General features: G+C 49.2%; 10 protein-coding genes across 10 annotated transcripts; 5 read left to right on the top strand and 5 right to left on the bottom strand.

Moving 5' to 3' along the window:
* The first annotated feature begins 42 nt into the window (after nt 1-42).
* On the top strand, nt 43-1,402 carry C8Q69DRAFT_480287 (hypothetical protein). The gene has a single exon (XM_028631518.1). It carries the CDS (start codon nt 191-193, stop codon nt 1,235-1,237), a length of 1,047 nt encoding a protein of 348 aa, XP_028481885.1. The 5' UTR covers nt 43-190; the 3' UTR covers nt 1,238-1,402.
* Nucleotides 1,398-3,617, bottom strand: C8Q69DRAFT_493654 (putative pantothenate transporter; the record flags this gene model as incomplete). Its single annotated transcript, XM_028632193.1, has 7 exons — nt 1,398-1,786; nt 1,836-1,909; nt 1,964-2,628; nt 2,681-2,754; nt 2,807-3,006; nt 3,178-3,271; nt 3,339-3,617. 7 exons carry the CDS (start codon nt 3,615-3,617, stop codon nt 1,523-1,525), a joined length of 1,650 nt encoding a protein of 549 aa, XP_028481884.1. The 3' UTR covers nt 1,398-1,522.
* Nucleotides 3,618-4,673: 1,056 nt separating this feature from the next.
* Nucleotides 4,674-5,282, top strand: C8Q69DRAFT_447915 (hypothetical protein; the record flags this gene model as incomplete). Its single annotated transcript, XM_028629248.1, has 2 exons — nt 4,674-4,822; nt 4,874-5,282. 2 exons carry the CDS (start codon nt 4,674-4,676, stop codon nt 5,280-5,282), a joined length of 558 nt encoding a protein of 185 aa, XP_028481883.1.
* Nucleotides 5,283-7,021: 1,739 nt separating this feature from the next.
* Nucleotides 7,022-7,924, top strand: C8Q69DRAFT_510351 (hypothetical protein; the record flags this gene model as incomplete). The annotated part of the gene is made up of 3 exons (XM_028633185.1): nt 7,022-7,490; nt 7,546-7,787; nt 7,841-7,924. The coding sequence occupies 3 exons, from the start codon at nt 7,022-7,024 to the stop codon at nt 7,922-7,924; spliced, it is 795 nt and encodes a 264-aa protein (XP_028481882.1).
* Nucleotides 7,864-9,088, bottom strand: C8Q69DRAFT_107404 (hypothetical protein). The gene is made up of 4 exons (XM_028625083.1): nt 8,780-9,088; nt 8,353-8,643; nt 8,218-8,295; nt 7,864-8,164 (listed from the first exon to the last, which is right to left on the bottom strand). Exons 1-4 carry the CDS (start codon nt 8,974-8,976, stop codon nt 8,044-8,046), a joined length of 687 nt encoding a protein of 228 aa, XP_028481881.1. The 5' UTR covers nt 8,977-9,088; the 3' UTR covers nt 7,864-8,043.
* A 130-nt stretch (nt 9,089-9,218) lies between these two features.
* C8Q69DRAFT_480277 (major facilitator superfamily-domain-containing protein) lies at nt 9,219-11,518 on the bottom strand. The gene is made up of 4 exons (XM_028631517.1): nt 11,202-11,518; nt 9,844-11,123; nt 9,473-9,783; nt 9,219-9,410 (listed from the first exon to the last, which is right to left on the bottom strand). Exons 2-3 carry the CDS (start codon nt 11,103-11,105, stop codon nt 9,498-9,500), a joined length of 1,548 nt encoding a protein of 515 aa, XP_028481880.1. The 5' UTR covers nt 11,106-11,123; nt 11,202-11,518; the 3' UTR covers nt 9,219-9,410; nt 9,473-9,497.
* A 615-nt stretch (nt 11,519-12,133) lies between these two features.
* Nucleotides 12,134-13,129, top strand: C8Q69DRAFT_408015 (alcohol dehydrogenase; the record flags this gene model as incomplete). The annotated part of the gene is made up of 1 exon (XM_028628180.1): nt 12,134-13,129. One exon carries the CDS (start codon nt 12,134-12,136, stop codon nt 13,127-13,129), a length of 996 nt encoding a protein of 331 aa, XP_028481879.1.
* Nucleotides 13,130-13,630: 501 nt separating this feature from the next.
* Nucleotides 13,631-15,565, bottom strand: C8Q69DRAFT_447911 (putative transcription factor TFIIA complex subunit Toa1; the record flags this gene model as incomplete). Its single annotated transcript, XM_028629247.1, has 4 exons — nt 13,631-13,670; nt 13,725-14,788; nt 15,308-15,409; nt 15,548-15,565. The coding sequence occupies 4 exons, from the start codon at nt 15,563-15,565 to the stop codon at nt 13,631-13,633; spliced, it is 1,224 nt and encodes a 407-aa protein (XP_028481878.1).
* Nucleotides 15,566-16,611: 1,046 nt separating this feature from the next.
* C8Q69DRAFT_488656 (WD-repeat-containing protein Slp1) lies at nt 16,612-18,552 on the bottom strand (the record flags this gene model as incomplete). Its single annotated transcript, XM_028632062.1, has 1 exon — nt 16,612-18,552. The coding sequence occupies one exon, from the start codon at nt 18,550-18,552 to the stop codon at nt 16,612-16,614; it is 1,941 nt and encodes a 646-aa protein (XP_028481877.1).
* A 554-nt stretch (nt 18,553-19,106) lies between these two features.
* C8Q69DRAFT_480260 (kelch motif domain protein) lies at nt 19,107-21,855 on the top strand. Its single transcript, XM_028631516.1, has 3 exons — nt 19,107-19,605; nt 19,684-19,770; nt 19,839-21,855. The coding sequence occupies exons 1-3, from the start codon at nt 19,266-19,268 to the stop codon at nt 21,665-21,667; spliced, it is 2,256 nt and encodes a 751-aa protein (XP_028481876.1). The 5' UTR covers nt 19,107-19,265; the 3' UTR covers nt 21,668-21,855.
* Nucleotides 21,856-23,258: the final 1,403 nt, after the last annotated feature.

Here is a 23,258-nt window from a genome sequence, read left to right as displayed (position 1 = left end):
TGTGTCTTTCACTCACTTTCCTCCTTATATCCTCTCCTGTCTCTGTCCATTCTCTTGTTTGGCTCTCTCTCATCCTTCATCTGACTTGCTCCTACGCTTCTGACTGAGGATTAAGTCAAAACCAGTGTAGAACTCCCGACGGAGTTTGTGCCATTCCTCAACTTTTCGAGACATACATGAGCAACGGAAGATGGAACCCCAAGATCAGGATGCCCTCTCTCCTTGCAGCGGAGAGATCAGTGTTATCGGCTCAGAAGATTCGAGGATCATCGAGCAAGAATGTATGTATAGGCTCGAACACTACACGGCGAAAGACGAGAATGATGATACGACTCTGATACTGAGAGCATTTCTCGACAACCTGCCCAACGATGGGCTTGATCTCTTGCTAAAGGACATCAAGCGATGCAACGACGATAATGAGATATATCAGTTGGCACGCTCGCTCTCCCAAGGTGTACTACTCCCAATGCTGACGCGTTCTAAAACGCCCGCAACGATTACCCCCTCCCCACGTCTCGGATTTGAGGGTGCGATTGTCGAACCCTCCTCGCGAAATGAACAGAGATGGCTCAGAAGAGTCTGTTTGGAACGGGACGGCAACAGATGTGTTCTTACAGGTTTGATGGACGATAAGGCCGCTCCCACCGGTGATGATATGGTCATTGTGACCGAGTGTGCCCACATCATCCCTTTTTCGTTGGGACACTGGCAATCAGAATCCCAACAACATGTTAAGGCGCAAATATGGGTTAACCTGAACCATTTCTTTCCATCATTGAGCCAACGAATCGGTTTTACTCAGCAGTCAATAAACGAGCCTCGAAACGCAATGACGCTGGCTCTGGCCCTACACCCGATGTTTGGTCGATTTACCATTGCTTTGGAAGCTACCAATCAGCAGGATGTGTACACACTCAAGAATTACAAGCCACGCCAAGCGCAAACCTTTCTAGTACGAGGCATCGAGAAAGTGAAGTTCGAGAACCACAACACACCGTATGCGGTTCCGGACCCAATACTTCTTGAGACTCATGCCATCATTGCACGGATAGTCCATGCCACCGGAATGGCAGAACGCGTGTATCAGCTCCAGTGGAAAAAGGATGATACCGGTACTCTTGCGGCAAATGGTAGTACGGATGTTGAGTCACTTCTGTCGATCTCCTCGCTTCCGATTTTAGCCTCTCGCCCACTCAACAGTACCCGGCCATCAGCAGAGATAGGAAATTTTTGAGATAAAGTTTGCTTACTACTTGTAAGGCACATGTTGTATATAGAGCTACCCACGCCGAGCTGTATGCCCCATATTTATGTGTTATAAATGAAAAGGCATTTATGTCTAGATGGGATGATGATCACTCACTCTACTCGCTTGGCGACAGATGCATGTGTTTGGGAGATAAATGAAATTAGACGTTATTGTAAGATATTGGCGAGGAAGGGGACAACTAAAAAAGGGAAAAAAGAAGAAGAGGGGTAGGGACAATACTCTTTCCGAGTTGACCCCCACCCTGCTTGGTCAATGAGCAAATCTGAAATCCAGTCTCTTGCTCCCTTTTATCTCTGTATTCTTAATGTATGCGTTCCGTTCCTCTTTGGTCATGGCGTTCCAGATCCTGTCCCTCCTCCGATTCTGGTATACATAGTAGGCTTTGGCTCCAAGGAAAACAAATATGACCACGATATTGATGATCACGAGATTGGTGTTTCCTCGTCTATATTTGGGCTTATCGTCATCTCGATAGATAAAGTAGGCGCCAACATCGCCTGCTTGGACGGCCATCTGACATTGTTAGACACGAAGAGCAATAACTCGGGTTATCATTACTCACATTATATAGCGCTGCTGACACAGAGCGCGTCCCGACATTATTTGAATTCTTTGACGTCCATCCCACAAGAATTGCTCCAATGATATTAGTATTTGGATATAGGTATTCCAAGATAAATTCCCACTCACCATGACAATATGGGTAACTCAGGAGAACGGTTACCAAAGCATAGGTTCCCCAAGCATTCGTGACCAGCCCTGGCCAGAACCTTAGAGCCAGCACGCATGGCAGTGTCCAAACGGCTTGAAGCATAGCAACGAGAGATCTTTCGTTGAGCCTCTCGGACAGGTATGTAAGGCTTATCAATGTGCATATGTGGAACACACTTGACGGGATCGTAAGCAAATTTGTTGTGAATTTGCTGAACCCGACAGAGCGGAGGGTAAGCGTAAAATAAGCACTCGGTGGGGATTGTGGTATGTACGCGATAAAACCGATTAAGTAGAGAGGCCATAGGTGATAGTCAGTAGCTGCGGCCCACAGCCTCGCTGGTGTGATGGCTTGACGGTTGTGCATGTCGCCTTTCGAGGGGTCATCACGAAGCACCCGGTTCACGACGATGGAGGTTTCTCTATCAGAAAACCATCCATGTGGACGGAACCATGTCTTTGTTTGAACTGCGGATGCAGGCATCATAAAAAATGTGGCAAGTCCTATGCATAGGGTGATTAGGCCCTCGATCATGAACAGCCACCGCCAGCCTGCCCAGCCATTGGTTCCTCCTAAGTGCAAGATTGCAAAGGCTAGGAGCGAAGTAACAATGGATGTAACAGAAAGGCTCGTCCAGAATAAGCTTGTCAATGAGTCAGCTAGGGTCTAGAGCTATTAATAATGACAAGTCGTACCTTAATCGGATTGGGAGCTCCCGGGATGTATAGAAATAGGAGAGCCAGAGAACAATATCTGGTATAAATCCGCCCTATAGAGGTCAGTGACTTCATATAGAGCATGCGTCTGGGACGGTAACTGACTTCAAGAATCCCTAATAGCGCACGTGTGGCTAGAAACGATGTTCGCCCTTTCAAAGCACATTGGGATATGGCCACGATAGACCACAGAACCATTTGGATCGGAATCCACCGGTCGGGACCGAGCTTCTTAGACACAATTTGCGATGGTAATTCGGCAACGAGGAAAGATAAACGGAATACAGTATTGCCCGTGTTGTAGTCTGGTAGACAGTCAGCTTCGCTATTTGAAATGGTTATTCAGACGGGCTAGTTTGGCAATTTTCCCTGAAAGAGATTTCGAGGTGCTCTCGAAGTAACAGTGTGCGCAATTCCTACCAGAGATATAATTGCGCCTTGAATCAGAATACTAACGAAATGGTTCAATATCTTACCGTTTGTGTTCAATTTCAAATCATCCAGAAAAGTGTCAGAGACTGCCTGCGTAAGGTTCCCTCGATCGACTTGAAGTCCGAAAAACATTACGCACTATAGTTATCACCTCAGTTAGTATGTGTATGTTCTAGCACTATTTTTGGATAGGATTCAAACGTACAGCCCATAAACAAACCCTCCAATCCAGCTTCCGAACCAGTCGTTTCTCTTCTTCTTCTGACCAGGTAATATGAGGATCGAAGACATGCCGACATTCGTACTGGCAATTCTCATACACTTTTCTCCAGTATTCCGCAGCTTCTGGATTGAGAAAAGGGTTCTTCTCATTATCATGCTCCTCCTCCTCTTGTGGCTCGACTGTAGTAACGCTGGATTTCTGCTCATTGGGGTTTGGCCCACTGCCCGCATTGACGAAAATGTCAGTTTCTTTTTTGCCCATCGTATCTCTATGTGATGCGCTTGCAGTTTTACTTGCGTTAAGAGTGGTAAAGTCTCCTCAGGTCCTGGCTGCTTTCCGATCTTCTTCCACCACAGCGACACCATTGCGATTTATATACCTAGGACAGCGAGGCGGATATAGCCGATGAATACGCCCCTAGAAAAGCATTAAGCCCAGTATTAAGTCTATACTTGGAAGGAGGTTTGCTATTATAGACTTGGCAAGGAGGGGTTGCGGATATCTCAGATCGATGGTGATCCAAGTCGTGGTAATCTAAGAGTTGCGCCGGATTGCGTGCTTTGCCTAGTCACAACTCCTACATTCTTGCTGGTACCAATTGAAAGGGTATACAGATCAACTTCCCACGTTTCCTCTTAGAGACCATTAGTTTTTACTCTACACACGTGATTCCAGAGAAGTGCCATTATTGATAAACCTAGTATTCGCGTGCCCTGAAATATAGATGTAAGCGCCTTTACTCTCTACATACACGGAGCTGCTATGCATGCTAAGTTAATAGTATCTAACCGCCTCAACTATGCACTACTCGCTATCAGTTGCCATGTTAAATAGTTCTCCATCATATTGTATTTCCTTGGCAATGAAGGCGATTTTGTTGTGTTCAGTGAGCACTTATTAGCTAATATGTTGCCATTATCGCCTAATGAGTTGCTACACCAATAGATATTTACAAAAGACATATACCCCTGCTATAATAGGCGCATGTGCATTCACTAATATGAAGTGCGCCATTTGCTTTTCTTAGTTATCATCATCATGTCTTTTAGAGCCTGGATTCTGTGAGGAACAATAGAGAGGGTCTGAGACTAATGAGGGTTTGCTCTATAAGAATCTAATTCTGTGTCTCGCATGGTCTAGCAGGCTTGCACTGCGCAATTCTGTGCAGTTTGAGCTTTAATCTAAGTGTTTTTATCACCCCTATCCGCTCTCTTGAGAGAAGATAGGAGTGAAATTACCGGATCTTGATCTAGGGACAGTGTTGTTTATCAAGCCATCAGCGGGGCCGAGACATTATGAAATATTGAGAGATGTACCATGAGTATCTCTGTCCCGAGCTGTTTATCATTTTTTGTGGACACCTTCTTCTACGCTTACCTGCAACAATCATGGTACTCTCTAAAATTCACAGCTAGCTCTGTGATATCTCTTTTCCTTATGCACCCCGGGAGTTGGACGAGTCAAAGGTTAGCTTGATGAAGTTCTCTTTATCTTCTATTGCTAAATTACTCCTTTAGATTATCGGAAATTTACAGCTTTGATAATCCTGAAGATCAACCCCTTCAAACAATTGAAACGAGACGCGGATCTTCTCTGAATGCTCAAACGGACAAGCCTGGACACTCTCGCAATACTAAACCATCTCCATCCCCCAACGATCCTAGTCGCAATCTCCCAGAAATTAGGTGTAGCATGACTGGGGTTGTTCTTGATATGGGAGAAGGCAAGGGTGTTAAACAAGCTAAGCAATATCAACCTGGGCAGATCAAAGACCTCGACGATCTGGCATATACGAGCCAAATAAGTCGGCAAACCTTGGAGAACGGGATCCAAGTCTTTGAAAGCCTGGACAGCAATAAAAGGATTATTCCTTACTTTCAAACGTCCCAGTATGGGATTGAGAGCCAGTGCAGAAGGAGATCTTGAGTCCTAAGCAATATCAACCTGGGCAGATCAAAGACCTCGACGATCTGGCATATACGAGCCAAATAAGTCGGCAAACCTTGGAGAACGGGATCCAAGTCTTTGAAAGCCTGGACAGCAATAAAAGGATTATTCCTTACTTTCAAACGTCCCAGTATGGGATTGAGAGCCAGTGCAGAAGGAGATCTTGAGTCCTAGCTTGAAACCCATCCGGAGCGCAAGGATTCCTTGAAAATAAAATGCATGTCAAGTATTATTGAGACTTTGCTCATGTCCACTCTCGCAAGATATTTGTGGATGATATTGTTCTTCGCAATATCTTGATCCTGGGTGAGCAGCTTAAAGTTGCATATTTTGGGCAGTCCATTCTATTACCACTTGATATTGACATGACTCCTGCAAACAAAAAGGGCTTGGACGTTCATGTTGAGATACTACATTTCGGTTGGATCCTCTACTCTATTGCATCCTTTCATGTCCATAAGTACTATTTCTTCGGTTCTGAGGACCATGACCTCTGTTGTCCTGGACCGGACTCGTTCCCACATGTTAAAGATATTCCCTTTGAAACAATAATCAAGAAGTGTTGGCGTGGCGAATATGTGAGTATGCCCATTAATTGCTCACTGCCCACATGTCATTGGAGTTGCGATCCCGGTGACGACTATCTCGCCTGACTCACTAACACAATTAGAATTAGTCCATGTTTTCAAATCCGTGCTGAATAGCTATTCTCGTTTTTTTTTTTTTTTTTTTTTTTTTTTTTTTTTTTTTTTTTTTTTTTTTTTTTTTTTTTTTTTTCTTCTACCGTCTCACATTGTTATCTCTAGGCGGAGGGCGGCGATAATGATTTGTTCTTGATGGGCTAGAGAATGCTTCCTTACTACGATGTTTCCGACAGTCAGCTTCCATTGCCCGATTATTTTCCCTGTACGACGCTGAGACTCTATCGCCTGTAGAAAACGAAAAGTTGTACATACGTCGCTACTTTCAAAATTCGTGATGGCTTCAGAGTTGCTGACGATGGACAAGCATGGAACTTAAAGAGCCTACTTGGGTACTATTGGCTAAAGAATAGACTAAAAGCATTTCTTAATAATAGTTTAATAGAATTTAATAGCAAAAACAATGAAAACGACTATTATGCTAAGTATAATTAGTTCGAACACTGCTAGAGCTACTATATTCTATAATTTAAAATTACTACACAAAAAGTTATTATCTTGATTCGAAAAATTACAGCTAGTGAACCTGTATATCCATTATCGTCTTACGCCACAGTAAAGAGGCGCTGACGGATACTACAGGAATGATACAGGAAACTTACATTCTCTCTAGGCGTATATTACAATAAGGATATCTCTTGTCGGGATCTGCCTACAGGCAGATCTGCTGTCGGGTTTCTCCCACGCCTTTCTAGCTCCTCCATCTACAGGGATAAATAGGCTGAGCTAGTTGCTAGATGAATCCAAGTTCAGCTGTGTAGGTAGATTCCGTCAGGGCTCAACAGACGTAACCTAAATAGGAATAACATGTTATTGTACTCTGGCGAGACTATTATTCACTGATAGATTCACTATGCTGAAGGTAATATTCCGCATAGATTAAGGATTCGACTTCTCTTACAGAGAAAGCTATACTCTAAAACTCTCCTAACCTTGCAAGACAATCCAATCCGAGTTCACGGTTACTCAGTGCTCATAAGCTGGACGGATATAATACTATAAGAATAAGCCGTACAAATGGCAGGAGCAGAGATCTGGTCTGCATTGCCGGACCTAAAAAAACGGCCCGGCTTTGGAACGGGACCGTCACGCGAACCATATTATCTCTCGACTGATCAAATATCCCCATGGAGAGACTTCTATCACCTAGTGAGACAACAATCTGTTCAGCATTACGGCATTCCTCGGGCGCTTCCTCCAACTGTTCAATCGGAGCAGTACATCGTTGGCAATGAGAACGGTGAATTCAGCCGCTTAGTCCAGCATATATCGGAAGCTCTGTCTGTGACTCTACGCAGCATGAATCTGGCTTTCGGTGACCCTCAGGCAGGAACATGTACTCTTGGTGATGATCCCGGGCCTGTACCGGATGTCACAATCCAATGTTATGGTAACCCAGGAGAGATTCGCGTGGTCGGGGAGGTAAAGACATACTGGACAACGGATCTCAAGAAAATGAAGAAGGCAGAGTTTGCTCGCCTACTTGGTAAGGATTATTATCTCGAACACACTTCATAGCTAAAAATTAATTTGCGGGACAGGACAACTTGCGAGATATATGGATGACTACGAAACCGCATATGGGTTTTTCACGACCTACCAACAGACAGTCTTTCTTAAGCGGAGCCATACTTTCACCTTCCAAGTGTCACCGGTGGTTTATCACCGAACCATATTGACCCCTCGTTTTGAGGACGTAAGCCTGAAAGAATGCCTATTTTTCATAGCAACCATCGCAGCCGGAAACAGCTGGCAATCCACAAGGAGAGTTGGTGAACTACTTGTCAGTCACACACACTGTTGCATAACTATCAGGAAACTTACAACTACTTCCAGACTATGGGAACATGGACAGCCCAGTCTCCCGTCATTTTTTCCGAGACAGGAATTTCCCTGACCAGTGAGTCTTATAGTGGATAGACCTAAGATTCGTAGACTCATTTGAAGAGTGCAAGCACAAATTTCTCATGGGCCGTTGCTCTTGTGGTAGATCCACCTATCCTGAATAGAATAATCCTAATGGCTTGGCTGTTTCGCATCTATCTCCTACCATGTGGCAATGATTCCAACCCAAAAGCCGTGACTTCAAATGAGCTCTCTGTTATCGGATCGATATTACTGTTGTCATCCAGGGCAAGGCCAGCAAATCCAACGAGGGCACTTTGTATAAATGTTAGCAGGTCTTGTATAAATATTGATAAGCTCGAACATACGTGTGCATAGAGGTCCGGTCAAAAAATAAGTCTTCTTTGTTCGGGAGGATGTAGTGGCATCCTTTCTGTCGCGTATATCTTCATGCAGGCATTAGTGGTTGTAAAAAAAAGTTGTATCTGGTGAAGGATGTTTACTCAAGTATTTCAGCAAGTTGCTTGCGAATGGTCTCGATCTCTCTCCGAGTGAATCTTGAGAATGTAGTAACTGGGCTTCCAGGGACCTTTGACATTGCGATAACATGCATGTAGCCTCCAGGGTACAGGTCTTGACTGCCCTGAACAAGTTCTTCTTTTCCATAGAACTTTGGTGTTCTGTGGTCTCTAGTTTCGCAAGCTTGAAGGCATCCGGCCTCTGCTCTGAACCAGTTCAACGCCATGATTAGTACAGCCTCCCGATCAGTTTCAAGAATCGCATCAGGATCCATTCTTCAAGTATGATGAGTTAGCAATACCACATCAGAAGACACACATTCTATGGTCTGTATGGGCTGGTTGAATATTGGACATATAACGCGTGGTTAATGAAAAATTATCGATCAATGTTGTGGAAGGCAGAACTCACTGAAAGCGAAACTTGACAACCGCAGTCTCTTGGGTATCGGATTTCTTGGCCTCGAAGAGGGCAACTCGTTGAACAAGATGATGGTCGTACTTCTCGGCCATTAAACGTTCCAACTGATATTGGACACCTTGGACACGTATTATCCTACCGACATGCTTCTTAAGCAAGATACCGTCAGGGAAATGTGGATATATCATGATAACGCGTAGGTTTATAACGATCGTACTGATCAGGATAGAATGAAGGGTCACGTTTCAAAGAGGACGAATAGACAGGGATAATGATATGCTTTGAAATAGATATCTAGAGGCAAAAGGAAGGATGGAGAGAGTCTGCATTGACGTTATTGATGAGAACAATGAAATCGCTAGTCATGTGACATTAAAGTCAATAGCGATTACTCGGTTGATGCCTTCGAGTATTTCCCTGTCTCCATTAAGTGAGTGCCACGTCAAGTAAGTGTGGTATTATCCAATCTAAATCTTCCTTCAAGTAGCGTAATGCTGTTCCCTCCTCTTAGATACTTCCTTCCACGCAAAGGATAGTTACGTGAAGTATTCATTATGATACGATACCTACATCCACCTCATGGATCTCCCACTTTATCAAGACTGGTGGAGTGGGCTTGGAGGTATAATATACGTTTGAGAACTGGTGACATCTAAATCAACCCTTCATTAATTTTGCACACAGATCCTGTCAGAACGACTCGTCTCGTCTATAGTTTCCTGTGTCTCGATCTCCACCATGTCTCGATCATAAAACATACCGACAGGATAAGCCCAAGACCAGCAAATCCAAGTCCCATATATGATGCTCCGCGTATTCCCTTCAGACGATCCTTACCGCCGTCGTTCACTTGGGATTCTACCGTTCCTGCAAAGCCAAGGCCTATAGAAATGGAGTAATTCACCACAGTGTTGACTAGTGAGCCTGCTAGACCCTGGTGTTGATGATGCATAGAGTTACTGAGGATAACGGTCCCAGATGGGAAAGACATATCCCTACGGCGTTGCGTTAGTGCTACTGCATTTCAAAAGGAGATAATTTGAAGATGGACTCACATCCCCCAACATATGACGATAGACATCACAAAAGCCTGCGCCCAATATATCTGATCCGGCGGTAGAGTAGCCAGCAATGCCAGCCCTGTTGTGAAGGCACACATGGCACAGAACATAATGACACTTGGTGGGACACGGCTGAGCAGGAAACCAGTAGTTACGGCTGCAACGGCTCCCGAGATAGCCGCTGGACACCATTTTGCACTGACAAGCAGTCCAGTGTCTCCCTTGATGACTTCCATGAACTGGTAAAAGTAGAATATGGCGGTTCCGAAACTAGACCATCCAGCGGCTATACATCCCAGCACCCAACCGACGTCGCCTGTAAAGACAGACCAGGGGAGTAGCGGACAAGTTGCCTTGCGCTCGATAAGGAAGAAGACAGCTAGGAAGAGGAACCCGACGATGAGCAGGATATAGTTGTAGGGCACCTGCCAGCCGACTACGGGGCCCTGATTCCACGCGAAATTGATCAGCACGAGGGCAGAGATTCCTGCGCTGGCACCGAGGACATCGAGTCGGACAAAGGTGCTGAGACCATCATTGAACTTGGGAGATGGTGTTCTTGGAATGACCAGGACGCCCAGGACTGCGAAGCAGAAACACACGATGCCCATGACCCAGTAAGCCCAGGGCCACCACACCAACTGCGCAAAGATCGTCGAAAAGGTTGATCCAACGACGAAGCCACCTGGAGCAGTCGCGCCAAAGAGGCTAAACACCATATCTTTGCGCGGACCTGGCTCGTATGCTCTCCCAAAGATAGCAACCGCGTTGGGGAGCAACAATGCGGGCCCTATTCCCTGGAGGGCGCGACACACATCGAAGAAGATCTGGTTCGACCAGACACTGAAGCCTGCGATAAGAGACCAGAGGCCAAACCATACAAATCCGATAGTGAACATCAACTTATGCCCATATACGTCGCCCAATCGTCCCGCAACGAGGATGAATGTGCCGATGGTCAAACTATATGCTGCCGCACACCAACTGAGATCATTTTCGCTCGTGGTTCCGAAACTTGCGCCTATGACATGTAGCGGCGCAATGGACTGTGCTAAGCCAGCCTGGGTCATGAACTGAGCAGCACAAACGACACTGACGAAGAGGATCTCCTTCGGGAGAGATTTGGGGCGCACGACGTGCGATTGCTCCGTAAGGGTCTTGGTGAGTGCTTCTGGATCGACGTCTTCTTGCTTCTTCTTCTCCTCTTTCTCCCATTCTTGGATTCCGTCTGAGTCCATCACTTCGATGGCAGCCATGATGATCTAAAGGCCAAGCTAGATAATCGATATTAGCAGTGGAAAGAACATATAGTTAATGAGCGGGATCTATAAAACGGAGGGGTAGAAACACACCAGAAACAAAGAAAAAGTTTCTAGATCGTTTTGGTAACGTTTCTCAGACCCTGTGTTTGAGATTATATCCTAGAAAATCTCCGATATCGTTTCAGGGCCCTGAGTATCACGAGTCAAGAAAACCCGTAGACGCTTGAAGTTTCAAAACACCCGCCCCCTAGCGATATATGCGAAGCCAACACACTCCGACCATCGGAAATGCTCTCCCAGAGCGATCTCCCATGTTGCCCGACGCTAGAATATATACAGGACCAATCCTCGGGCGGATTCCGCACTGATTTATCATAAGCGGCTAAGGCCTTGCGCATCGTTGACTGCAAAACAGGGCATCAGGAGCATTCATTCGCGGGTGAGATCTTGTCCCGATGGCCGCAGGGGCCGCAGGGGCCGCGCGGGCCGCGATAATAACCAGTCGGCCCGAAGGAAGCGATCTGATAAGATCAGGGGTTCTTCAAGTGCCGACAATGCGATCCGATCTTCTCAGAAGTTCTCTTCTTCTACTCCGAATTGACATATTCTTGGCATATATTTATAGGATATACCATAGAAGAACTATTTCCTTACCTTCTCATTGTTCTAGGTACGGTGAAACATCTAAACCGCCCTCTTCCATTTGACTTCTGTCCGCAATCGTCGATAAGTAATTACCCCGCGTTATGAAGAGCTGACTCGTTCGTTGTCTTTGTAAGACTTGCGTATGGTTTGGTCACAATTATCGCCTTCTGTCTATACGAGGACTCGATGAATAGAATGATCTTACGTGCATGAAATTGTATGTATATGTAACTTGGTTTACAATACATCGAACTATCCGAAAGCCCCCCTTAAACGAAGGAAAAAGAAAAAAACAAAAAAGGGAAAAGGGAAAAGGGAAAAGAAAGAAAGACCGAAAAGAGAACCGTCTATAAGCCATGGCTTCCTCCAACGAGACCATGAAAGCCATCTACCTTACTCGACCTTCCGCAAACACTCCCCCAGGCATCTCCCTGACTACTCTACCCATCCCAACCCCACCACCAGGCCATCTCCTGGTCAGGATCCACTACTCCTCCATCCAGCCCTCCGACAAACTCAATGCAAAAGGCGGCTTTCCCAAGACTACATTCCCTCGCATTCCCGGCCGCGACTACGCAGGCGTCGTGGTTGGCGGCACTCCCACCAGAAACGACATCAAAATCGGCACCGAAGTCTACGGCAGTAGCGGTGAAGCTCTCGGATTCACCCAAGATGGCACGCATGCCGAATACTGTGTGATTCCAGAGGAGGCTCTGGTCGAGAAACCAAAGACATTGTCCCTTCTGCAGGCGTCGCTGGTGGGCGTGCCGTTCCTAACTGCGCTGCGGTGTCTGCGCCGCGCGAGGACTCACAAGGATGATATCGTGCTTGTTCTCGGTGCGACAGGTGGTGTTGGGTCTGCTGCGGTCCAGATCGCAAAGGCAATGGGATGCAAGCGCGTCTTGGGCGCTGCGCGAAGTGCCGCTCCAGGCGATGCTGATAGGGTTGTTCTCAGCTCTTCGCCGGCAGATTCGCTGGGTGATGCCATCCCGCAACTCACGGACAACCATGGAGCGGATGTGGTCATCGACACGGTGGGCGATCTTGAACTCATGGCCGCTGCTTACTCCCAGCTTGCAGACCGTGGTAGATACATATGGATCGCAGCCCCGCGCGGACCAGGCGCGAAGACAGATTTCACCTTCGATATCTTCCAGGCATACCGAAAGGAGATTGAGCTGGCTGGGTGCAATACGACGAATGCGACGCTTACAGAAGTAGCGGACGAGCTACGCCAGTTGAGGGGTTGGTTCGAAAGCGGCGCGGTCAAAACCCGCAGCGAAGACACGGTGGAGCTAATGGGTCTGGAGGACGCGATCGAGAAGGGATACGATGGCACAGGCAAAAAGCAGGCTGTCATTAAGATGACTTGATTTGCAGATATTAGAAACATAGACATAATCTATATGGAACCTAACTCAGAAACAACCAGTATCAATACAGATTCATTCAAGAAGGCTAAGCTAGCTATCTAGGCACTTGCAGCTTTACATTCCGAGTGTACTGTCGCCCTCGAATGGGAAGAACTCCCAGCTGCGTTGGTCGAAACGTTATCAATCTAAGTACCATGAAAGAAATCTCGATGGATAACATTTTTTTCACAGCGGAGACAAGATTTCTGGAAACTATGAACGTCATCGTCGACGAAAAGACATGCCGAAGAAAAAGCCAGTATGGGAGAGATTTTTGGAATAGGGACATCCCAAGGGAAAAGCAATACAGATCCTCCTAGAACCCCTGACACCAGCTTATTGTGCGTTTCTCACGTCGAGACGTGGAAACATTTCGTCAAGTAAAACAAAAGAAAAGAAAAAAACAGAAAGTAGTGGGTGAGGGAAAGGCAATTTTCCTGGTCGCTGAAAACGACAACCAGCTTACCACTCGAATTCGCCTTGGCCTTTGTGGAAGACATACCTGAAAGCCGTCAGTAGGGATACATACAGAGTAAAATAGCATGGGGATACTCACTCTTTTCCGCCGGTGGTCAGGATTCCATCCTTCAGAGTACACTTCCACTTGTTCTTGACCCTTTGCACTTTATCATATGTGCAGAGCATGACCTGACCGACAGCATCCTCTCCCTCATGCTCTTCGGCGATGAGATCATCGGGGTCGTCCAGGTCAGAGTTGATGGCGTCTTCGTCATCCTCGACCTTGTCATCGTCATCCGGTCCATCGTACTGAGGACGTGGTAGACTGGAGATGGACGGCGCCATAGTTGGAGTAGCTCCGGGAACAATGTCCTCAGAGGTAGACCTCATGGAGTGAGAGAGAACACGACGCTTGGCTATCTTGGATGACAAGTCCTGCTCATCTAGGGGAAGCATGAGACCACCACCCTCTAACGACAGAGCCTGCAACCTCAACTGCTCGCGCAGCAGACGATCACCTTCGCCGTTCTGACGTGCTGCAGCCTCCCGCCGTCGAGCCACCTCGGCCTTCCACTCCATAAGGCCATCGCTCGCGCCGTCTGTCTGTGCATTGCCAACAGGGGTGCTCTGTGGCTGATTGACATTCTGGTACTGCTGAGGCTTGATATCTTGCCCCTGGCCATTAGGCATCTGAGGATTAGCTGGACGCGGCTGTCCTGGGAGCGACAAGGCGGCCTGCGATTGTGCCTGCAGCTGGCTGATCGAGGTCGTGGCTGCAGGACCATATCGCTGTTGAAGCATGTTGGCCGCACGTTCGCGCGCGGACTGGGGGTTCGAGGGAGCCTGGGGCATCTGGTTCATCGGACCGTTGAGCCCGGGCTCCGTCTTGATGCGGGGCTGTCCATTGGCATTGGAAGGGGGCCCCGAAACAGGAAGCTGGCCAGGAACAGGCGCCTGTAGAGAGGGTGTCACGCCCGGATGTGACTGAGGAATCTGCTGTTGAGGTGCTTGCGGCTGTTGGGTTGAGGGTGGTTTGGGGGCATTGGAGGGAACGGTCGCGGTAGGAGGGAGGATGGGGTTCTGCGGTTGCGGTGCTGGCTGTGGCGGAGGGTCCCATGGGAAGTGTGCAACACCCAGGGACGAGAGCTTTTGCTGCCAGCTCTGTGGAGCGGGTTGAGAGTCAGCGGATCAGCAATGAATGAATGAATGAATGAATGAAAACAAGCAGCCAATATACAAAGATAGACATATAAGATAGATCGATGTATCGTATACAGAGAAAGCCAACGCAGTGCGTGCCACGAGCAGTGACTCGCAGTGACTCGCGACAGCTGATTGGCGCAGGGTGGCCGGGCGGAGAAAGGCGGGCGGGCGCATAAGTTTGTGCTTTGTGCGTGGGTATAAAAACGACTCAAAAGCCCGACGGCTCCCCATAAGGATCGCGCCTTCCCCCAAACCTTGCGAACCCCGCTTTGGCCACCCGAGCAGACTTGAGAAAGGGCGATCGTGCCCGGTTCTGCCTCAGCCTCAGCGGGCGACGACGGCGATGGCAGACTGCTCTCTGGCTGCCCTCATCTCGATGGGAAAACATCGAGCGACTGACAGCGCGATGCAGGGATACATGAGTCGATAGACAAGCACAAAGGAAAGGACTAACTAACAGCAACGCTCGCAACTCACCTTTCTCAGCTCTTCCAACGTCTGCTGGTCAACACCGCTCTCCTCAAAGTCAACCCGAGAGGCTTCGCAGACTTCTTGGATGACACGGTCAAAGACCATGCCCTGTGGATCATTTTCAGATAAGCCTCAAGTCTTCATCATCGCGCGATAGGGGGAAAGGGCCAGGATGGAGGAGACAATGACAAGGGATGACGCCTCATGCGGAAACAGGCAAGGCAGGGCCGCTCGACAAGCACTCACCACCTGCTGGTTCGACATGGCGATCAGAGTCTGGTGCGATGCACACCACGATAATACAAAAAAAAAGGACAAGAAACGGATTAGGATGGTCAGGTTGGCAGCTCGTGGTCGCAGCGTTGCCGGTGGGAGGTCACGCCAGTTGCGACGATGGCGGATCGGGACCTAACACCTCCCCCCCAGATCTCCACCACCGATCAAAGCTCAGACGGTCGTAGATTGAGAAAATCCGGATGCTCTCCCTTCGATTCAATCGATACGGGATTGCTCTAACTCTCGTAAGCTGTAAATTCAGAGGGGGTCAGTTCAGTCGTGGAGCTTAGCGGCGGACCGACTGATGGTTGGGTGAGGTGAAGATCGATATGTCTGGGCGAAATCTAGCATCATCTCCCGTTGCTTAGTCACCCGCTCACCATCAGAGACCGCCTTAACAACAGCACAAGCATCTGCCTCGATGTCGTCTTCCCGTTTGCCATCGGAGAAATGCCTGCAATGGTCAGGAATTATGGTACAACATTAGATACGGTACTTTCTAGAACTCTGGACTCGCTGCTTTCGACATGCTTCCCTTGATCCGCTCTCTGACTGAAGCGGTACAACGTCCTTGGAAGCCTACGGAGTACAGCATCGCCCGACCATGGTCAGCAAAGTATCACCCACGATGACAACTAAACAATGGCACCTAAGAATGTTCCATTAACAATCATTGTGCCTATCTCTCGTTGTACAGTGGGAGTCCCCTCCCAAAGCGCCTTAAGGAGTACTGACGCGGGCTACTGCCTAGACAGTTACTGAGCTTAGGAAACAGTTCAAAATAACAAATTATCCCCATTAAACCAGCTATAGATTCGTCCCAATTTACATATTCCGATAACTCCAATGAGGAAAGAATATAGACCAGAAGACCAAGCGCCAGGTATGATGAGGAGACGCCCATGAATACTTGACAAATCGCTGCAATGCAGACCAGAAACGCCCCCCAGATGCAAGTCCCCAGCGGACATTGAATGCGCCGACAGACACCAAAGAGGTAGAGACGCCGGCAAGAACAAACAACAGAACAATGTTCATCGGATGGTCATGGACTTAGCCATCTGAGCCTTGCTGCCTACACCGCCCTCGCGAGAGGCCGCAGCGCTGGTGCCAGGCTTGCGCTCGAAGATCTTCCAGAACTTGAGGCTCTCGTCTGCAGCCGCAGTGGCCAGCATCTGGCCGTCTGGGCTGAGGCAGCTGTGCAACACACGGGTCTCATGGGCGGGGATCTCCACGTTGCGGACCAGAGTAGGGTAACTCCAGATGCTGAGCGAGTTGTCGGGGAATCCACTCGAGCTGACGATCTCCCGGTAATGGTTGCTCCACCGCAGACTGGTGACTTGCGAGCCGGTGTCGATGCTGTTGGTACGAGCGCCGGTTGTGGTGTTCCAGAAGTGGATGTGACGGTCATAAGAACCTCCACCCGTGGCCAGGAGGTTCAATTGCCAGGGGCACCAACTGAGCGCCTTAACAGCAGCACGGTGGTTGGTCTTGGTGAATTTGGGAGCGCTCAGGGATCGAGAGTCCCAGATGTTGACCAGGTTGTCGTTGCCCCCGGTCGCCAGCTGGGCACCGTCGGATCGCCATTCCAGACCGCAGACTTCGGAGGTGTGAGAAACGAGTTCAGCGACCTTGTGGTCGGCGATGCGGACATCGTGGTTGAAAACGAGTCCACTGCGGGCGCCAGTCGACAGAGTGTGTTTGGACCAGCCCATGACACCGACGCGGGAGTCATGACCGAACATGCTGCGAAGCTTGGTTCCTTCTTCCACATCCCAGATCTGGACTTCCCCAGTACCCAGTCCAACACCAACGTATGCTCCGTCTCCGCTCCACTTGACACTGCTGACGTAGGTGTCGGGAGAGGTCTCCAGGAGGCAGTTGACCGTGCCGGTGTCAGCAGACCAGACGTAGACATTTCGTTCGAGCCCGATAGCAACCTGGTTGCCAGAGCCCCAGTCAAGCAAGTTCAGGTAGTAGTCATCCAGCATACCTGGAGCATCCAGGACACGCTCTGGTGCCGTCTGGACACGGCGTCGGAACTGAGCCGACTGAGCTCCGGCGGGCTTCAGGGGACGGTTGTATTGCGCGCGCAGGTCAATGGGCTTAGAAGACTCCGGGGGCGGAGGCTTGAAGGCAAGAATACGGGTGTTTAGATTCACGCCACAAGCGTTGGCTAGGGAGGACTCATATGCGACAGCATCAGGGGCCGGGCGAGAGTAGTTGCTGGACGGCTCGTTGTCCTCCAGACCTAGGTTCTCCAGTGCAGCAGTGAGATCCTCCTCAGAGCCGCGACCACCGATGTCGAATGCACTGGCAGCGTTTGCCAGAACCGCGGAGCCCTCACTGCCGCTAGTCTTCGGGCGAGAGTTCTCTTCTGGCTTTGCGGTACCAGCCGTAGCCAGGCCCTCGCTTGCCATGCGGTTAGGGATGAAGCGGTCGCCGGCATTGTGAGGAATGCGAACAGTTGTTTTCGTTGATCGAGTGGTACGAGTTGTTGCAACCTTCTCTCGAGAAGCTTTCTCTTTTGGTACCTTTTCTTTCGAGACCTTCTCCTTTGCAGCTCTCTCCTTTGTCACCCTTTCCCTTGTTCGCTCCTTCGATGGTGTGGATCTGCTCGGACCCGTTCCAGTCAAGGTCCAGTCTGAGACGCCCAGCTCCAGGTGCTTTGGAGACTTGCGGATCCTGGCAATGTTGGACTTGGGAGAGTCTCTGTGCGAGCGGGTGGTCTTTGACAAAGACTTGCTGAAGTGGGATGACAGGTTACCTCCATAGACCGATTTGGAACCCTTGGCAGGGCGCTCGCCGTCTGCGTGCTTTGGAGGGGTAAAAGGAGACTCGCTGCTGGACACGTTGGTCACACTGTTTGTGCGAGTTCGAGGAGACGGGGTGAGAGGCAGTCGACCGCCAGCCGTCTTTGTGTTAAAGATCCCGCGGTGGCTCTTGATGGGCGTCGTCACGGTTGCGGTGGCCATTGTGACGGTTTATTTTTTTTTTCTTGAATCTGATTTTTTTTTTGTTCTGCTGAAGATATATAGGCTTCTCTCCAACAACTGTCACGGCCTATCGAGCAGCTATCGCCAGGACACTGCGCTGATATGGCTGTGAAGAGGTTGCAGCTCGGAAAGCTGGTAGCAGCGAAGAATTGACGAAGACAGCTATTGTCTGTACAAGATCATCAATAGGATGCAAGCACGAAGCAAATAGAGACTTAGAACATGTAAAAGTAGGAAATAGAGAGGCGAAAAGGGATGCGTGGATGAGGAAGAAGGGAAAAAGAGCTGGAGATATAGAAATGGAGGCCGTAAATATACTGCCTGTCCGGCCTAAGCGTCTGTCCTGCCATAGCAACGGTTACCTCAGGTACGGCCGCGCTAGACTGCGTTAAGACTAGCGTCCTCGTGACGTGCGGCTCTTCCGGCTCCGCGGGCGCCGTCTCTCTGTTCAGCCAATCAGCATATCGCCGGTCTTGGCATCTCGCAGGTGACCTCCCGGCGTCAGCGACGGCCATCTCGAGCATCATCTTTTCCCTTTCCAGGTAGTGATGTGATTGCCCCATCTGCTGCTGTGCTGGACTGTCAAATGTCCTCTGATTCTCCGTTTATCTATGCCCAATATCTAGATTGACTGCGTGCTCAACTGCTCTCTGGCGACAGCTCACCTCTCCAGCTATCCTGGGCCCGCTCTGATGGCGCGGCAACCGCCCTCCACACCTGGCAACGCTACGGGAGCTTCAACGTCGTTCTTCTCGCACTTTCATGACAGTGGGTCCGCGTGGAACGGCGTATCGGGCTCCCACAGAACATCCTCAAATGTGGTCTCCTCACCTGTCTCTCCCTACCACGACCAGAACACATACCTCATGCCGACTAGTCCCTCGAAAGGCCGTCGAGGTAGCGCCGACTACCGTCCCGGCATCAAGAAGGCCCTGGGGAATGTCCCAGCATGCCTGGTCAACGCTTCGGTGACGTATTGCGGCAACGATCAGATCTACGCCTTTGGAGGTTTCGACCAGTATACCGATGAGGGTTGGTAGCTTCTCATTGGCTGTTGTCACTGTCGTTCCCTTAGCTTCATCTCCGGGCATCGCTTGCTAACCGGACCAGTGTATAACCATGTCCTCAGGCTGAACCTGAATACGCTGCGATGGGATCTCGTGGATAATTATGGAGATATCCCAGGTGTTCGCATGGGTTAGTCGCCCCCCTTTTCCGCTGATAATACTCTTCGACGGTATCAACTGACGCGGCAAGATATGCAGGACACACGGCCTCCCTCTATCAAGGCGACAAGCTGATTGTCTTTGGTGGTGAGAATGAACACCGGGAATATCTATCCGACATTGTCATCCTGGACATCAAGACTTCTACCTGGGCGCAGCCAGATGTGCGAGGTCCTGTTCCCAGAGGAAGAGCCCGCCATGCAGCCGTGATCTACGAAGACAAGTTGTTCATCATCGGGGGTGTAACTGGAGAGAACAATCACATCCTGGACGATCTGTGCTATCTGGACCTCAAGACCTGGACCTGGTTGCGGACTTGGAGTTTTACGGCCCGTTTTGATCATACGGCGTGGGTATGGGGTGGTCGTCTCTGGATCTTCGGCGGTCTTGGCCCGGATATGGAACGGACAACCGACATCTGGTGGCTGGATCTGAAAGGCAGTCCATCTCTAGGCATCTCGTCCTCACAAGGTACCGTGGAGTCCCCAGTTATGCTCAGCAGGATTGCTCATGTCCCAGGCTCCACGTTTAGTCCCTCTCCGCAGCTGTCAGGCCGGTCCGGTGGTTACGCAGCAAATTCCGGCAGCGTACAGGTACGCAACTATGGTCGGCGAAAGCCCATTGCTCCGGGGGCGATCTCCTCTCTCCGGTTCCACTCTGGTCCTCATGTTCCTGCACTACTTTCCGGGACTCACTTTCATGTCTATTCTTCCGGCGTCCTTCTGGATCTAGTCAGTCCTTCGGAGACAGTACGGCCTTTTGAGTGTAACGTCTCGTCGCTAGAGTTGGATTCCTTGCGTTGGCAGAGACTTGCTGATGGACAGGAGGTCTTTAGGCCTGGCTACCGTTGGCATTATTGTACAATCAACGAAAAGGGAACCAAAGCTTGGCTGCTCGGATCCAACTTGGAAGTTAACAATGCTCCCGGAATGGGCGATGATAACCAGCTTAGTGAAGTTCTCTTCATTGATCTCGAGAAGTATGGCCTCCTGGGGAATGACCTAGTATCCGAAGCGACGGAGCAGAACAGGATCTTGGCCTCAGAACGGCAGGGCCCGAGCAGGCTCTCCGCTCTGGGGAGCGATCTTGCTGCCGCTTTCGACCAACCTCCTGAGGCAGGTAGCGGAACAGACTTCATTATTACTGCAAACCGGGATGACTATGAGTACTCTGTCGACGGCGAAGAATCGTCCCCATCGCCTGCCCCAGCCTTCCTTCCACCAGACGCTGCGACCTCGCCGCCTATTCACGTGCACAAGATCATCCTTCAGGTTCGATGGCCGCACTTCAAGCGCCTTTATGCATCGCAGATGGCCGAATACCATGCAAAGAAGATGCATATTCCCGAACCTTATTCGACTGTCCGGGCGTTCCTCTACTATCTGTATACGGACAGCATCGCTGGACATCCAGAGTACTGCTCCGATATCATAGATGTAGCAGGCATGCTAGTCATGGCTAATCTTTACGACATGCCAAAACTGCGACTGCTGTGTGTCAACCGTCTCAGTCGAGAATTGGATGTAGAGAATGCCGCCATCGTTTGGGAACGTGCTGGACGAACCAATGAAGAATGGCTGAGACGCCGCGCCGCTCAGTTCTGTCTCACTCACTGGGGGCGGGTTGTGCGCACGGACGGCTTCAAGTCCTTGAGCCGGCAGAGTTTGATCGAGCTGTGCGAGGTAGTCGACACAGAAGGACGAATCCTTGCTGGGCCAGAGCTGGAACTGGTCGGGGCCTTGGGTGCCGACGGTGCGCCTCTGAGCCGGGACTCCAAGCGCACTCGTTACGCAGTGATGGGCGGTAATGTCGCCGAGGACGGCGATGATCCAGAGGACGGGGAAGACGATGGCATGGAGTTGTCCTAACTACAGGAACTTCAATTCTATCTTATGGCTTGCAAATGCGGTGTTTGAGTGTGGTTTGCCTGTTTATTCGCTTAACGGATGCATAGGGAGCATAGGATACTGCTTCCCAACTATCAGGGAAAAGCATTGAGATGGCGTTATGATTCATGAATTATACTCAAGAATGACAGTCTCTTTTCGAATTCTCAATTATTTTACCAGTAGATGTTTGTCCCCCTTGCGATAGCATTTTATGATCGCCAGGTAAGTAAGCCCAGGGCCTTGCATATGGACCCTTATGGATGACTCAAAGATCTAACGATTAAGTTTGCTTTGCGCTAAAACAGCTACCAAATTGAAGGAGCGGCGAGTGAATATGGACGCAGGGCCTCTCGGGTGGTCCGAAAAACACATGTAGCTCTTTGTAAAGACGAAATCGGCAGAATCTGGGACGACGCTGAGCTGGTGAATTGCTCTAGTTGCAGGACTTTACCAGCTCCTTCACCAGCTCTCAATACCTGTGAAGATCTTACCCCGCAGCCACATCGCACATTACTTATATGTCGGAGCCTGCCTACAGGCAGACCTCCTGTCGGATTTCTCCCACGCCTTCCAGCTCCACCCACGGAGATAAATAGGCTGAGCTAGTTGCTAGAGAACTCAGGCTCGGCGAGCTTTGTTCCAGAGTATATCTGCTCAACGCAGTTCTGCATCATAATTCTCTTGTAGAAATTATCGGAACTCCATACCACTCAACCCAAAGGGAGAGTTCTATCAAAGATCTTATTTTTATAGATAGTTCTGCCGAAGTTTTTGTACTAGCTATGCTAATTCACTCTCTGTTTGCGAAGAAACGATTAAATAACTTAGGCCCTATTTGAAGATAATATTCTTATTATGCAAATGTATAATTTACTTCGAATATACGAGAGTGGGGAGTTAAAAGGGATGAACCCAGACACATATATCTGGTTAATAACAGAAAGGTACTTAGACATGCTGCTTCACATATCAAGTACTAATCAATACTGACTAGTCGGCTATTAGGGATTATACATACGTGCATTGTTTTTGCGTGGCTAAAGAGCCATCAATGCTGCTCGATTCATCTCTTATCTCGTATATCTATTGCGACCAATCACCATGTCGAGTCCTAATATAAATGCAGCGGCATTTGATCTACCATATACCTACCCTTTAAGGCAGCCTGCTTCAACAAACGCAGGAGACCAGTGTGAACCCTGCCTCAATAATGTTGTCGACAACCGCCGTGTCACAGGTCCATGCCTTGGCCACAAACCTCCAGTCAGTTGTGATCGAGACGTATAAGGAGAGAGGCTCTAGCAACCGCGTTCTGGTTTCCATAACGCCTTTAGGAGGCGTGATCCAAAACAACTGCAGCTGTATACCGAGAACATTAGCAACAAAAACGGGCTCTTCTACCGCACTTCGTGGGCTAGCCCGAAATGTAAGGCCATTCTTTGGAGAATCATCCAGCAAGTGAAGGCCGACCATGCACTATCGCGAAAGAAGAGAGGGTGGGAGCTCATGGCGATAACTATGGAAGAGAAGGCCAGATTCGAAGCAATTCTAAACGCAACTAAGCCTACCC

This window comes from Paecilomyces variotii (assembly GCF_004022145.1).
Source record: "Paecilomyces variotii strain CBS 101075 chromosome Unknown C8Q69scaffold_14, whole genome shotgun sequence".
NCBI classification, from domain to species: domain Eukaryota; kingdom Fungi; phylum Ascomycota; class Eurotiomycetes; order Eurotiales; family Thermoascaceae; genus Paecilomyces; species Paecilomyces variotii.
This window is presented reverse-complemented; position numbering and strand designations above follow the sequence as displayed.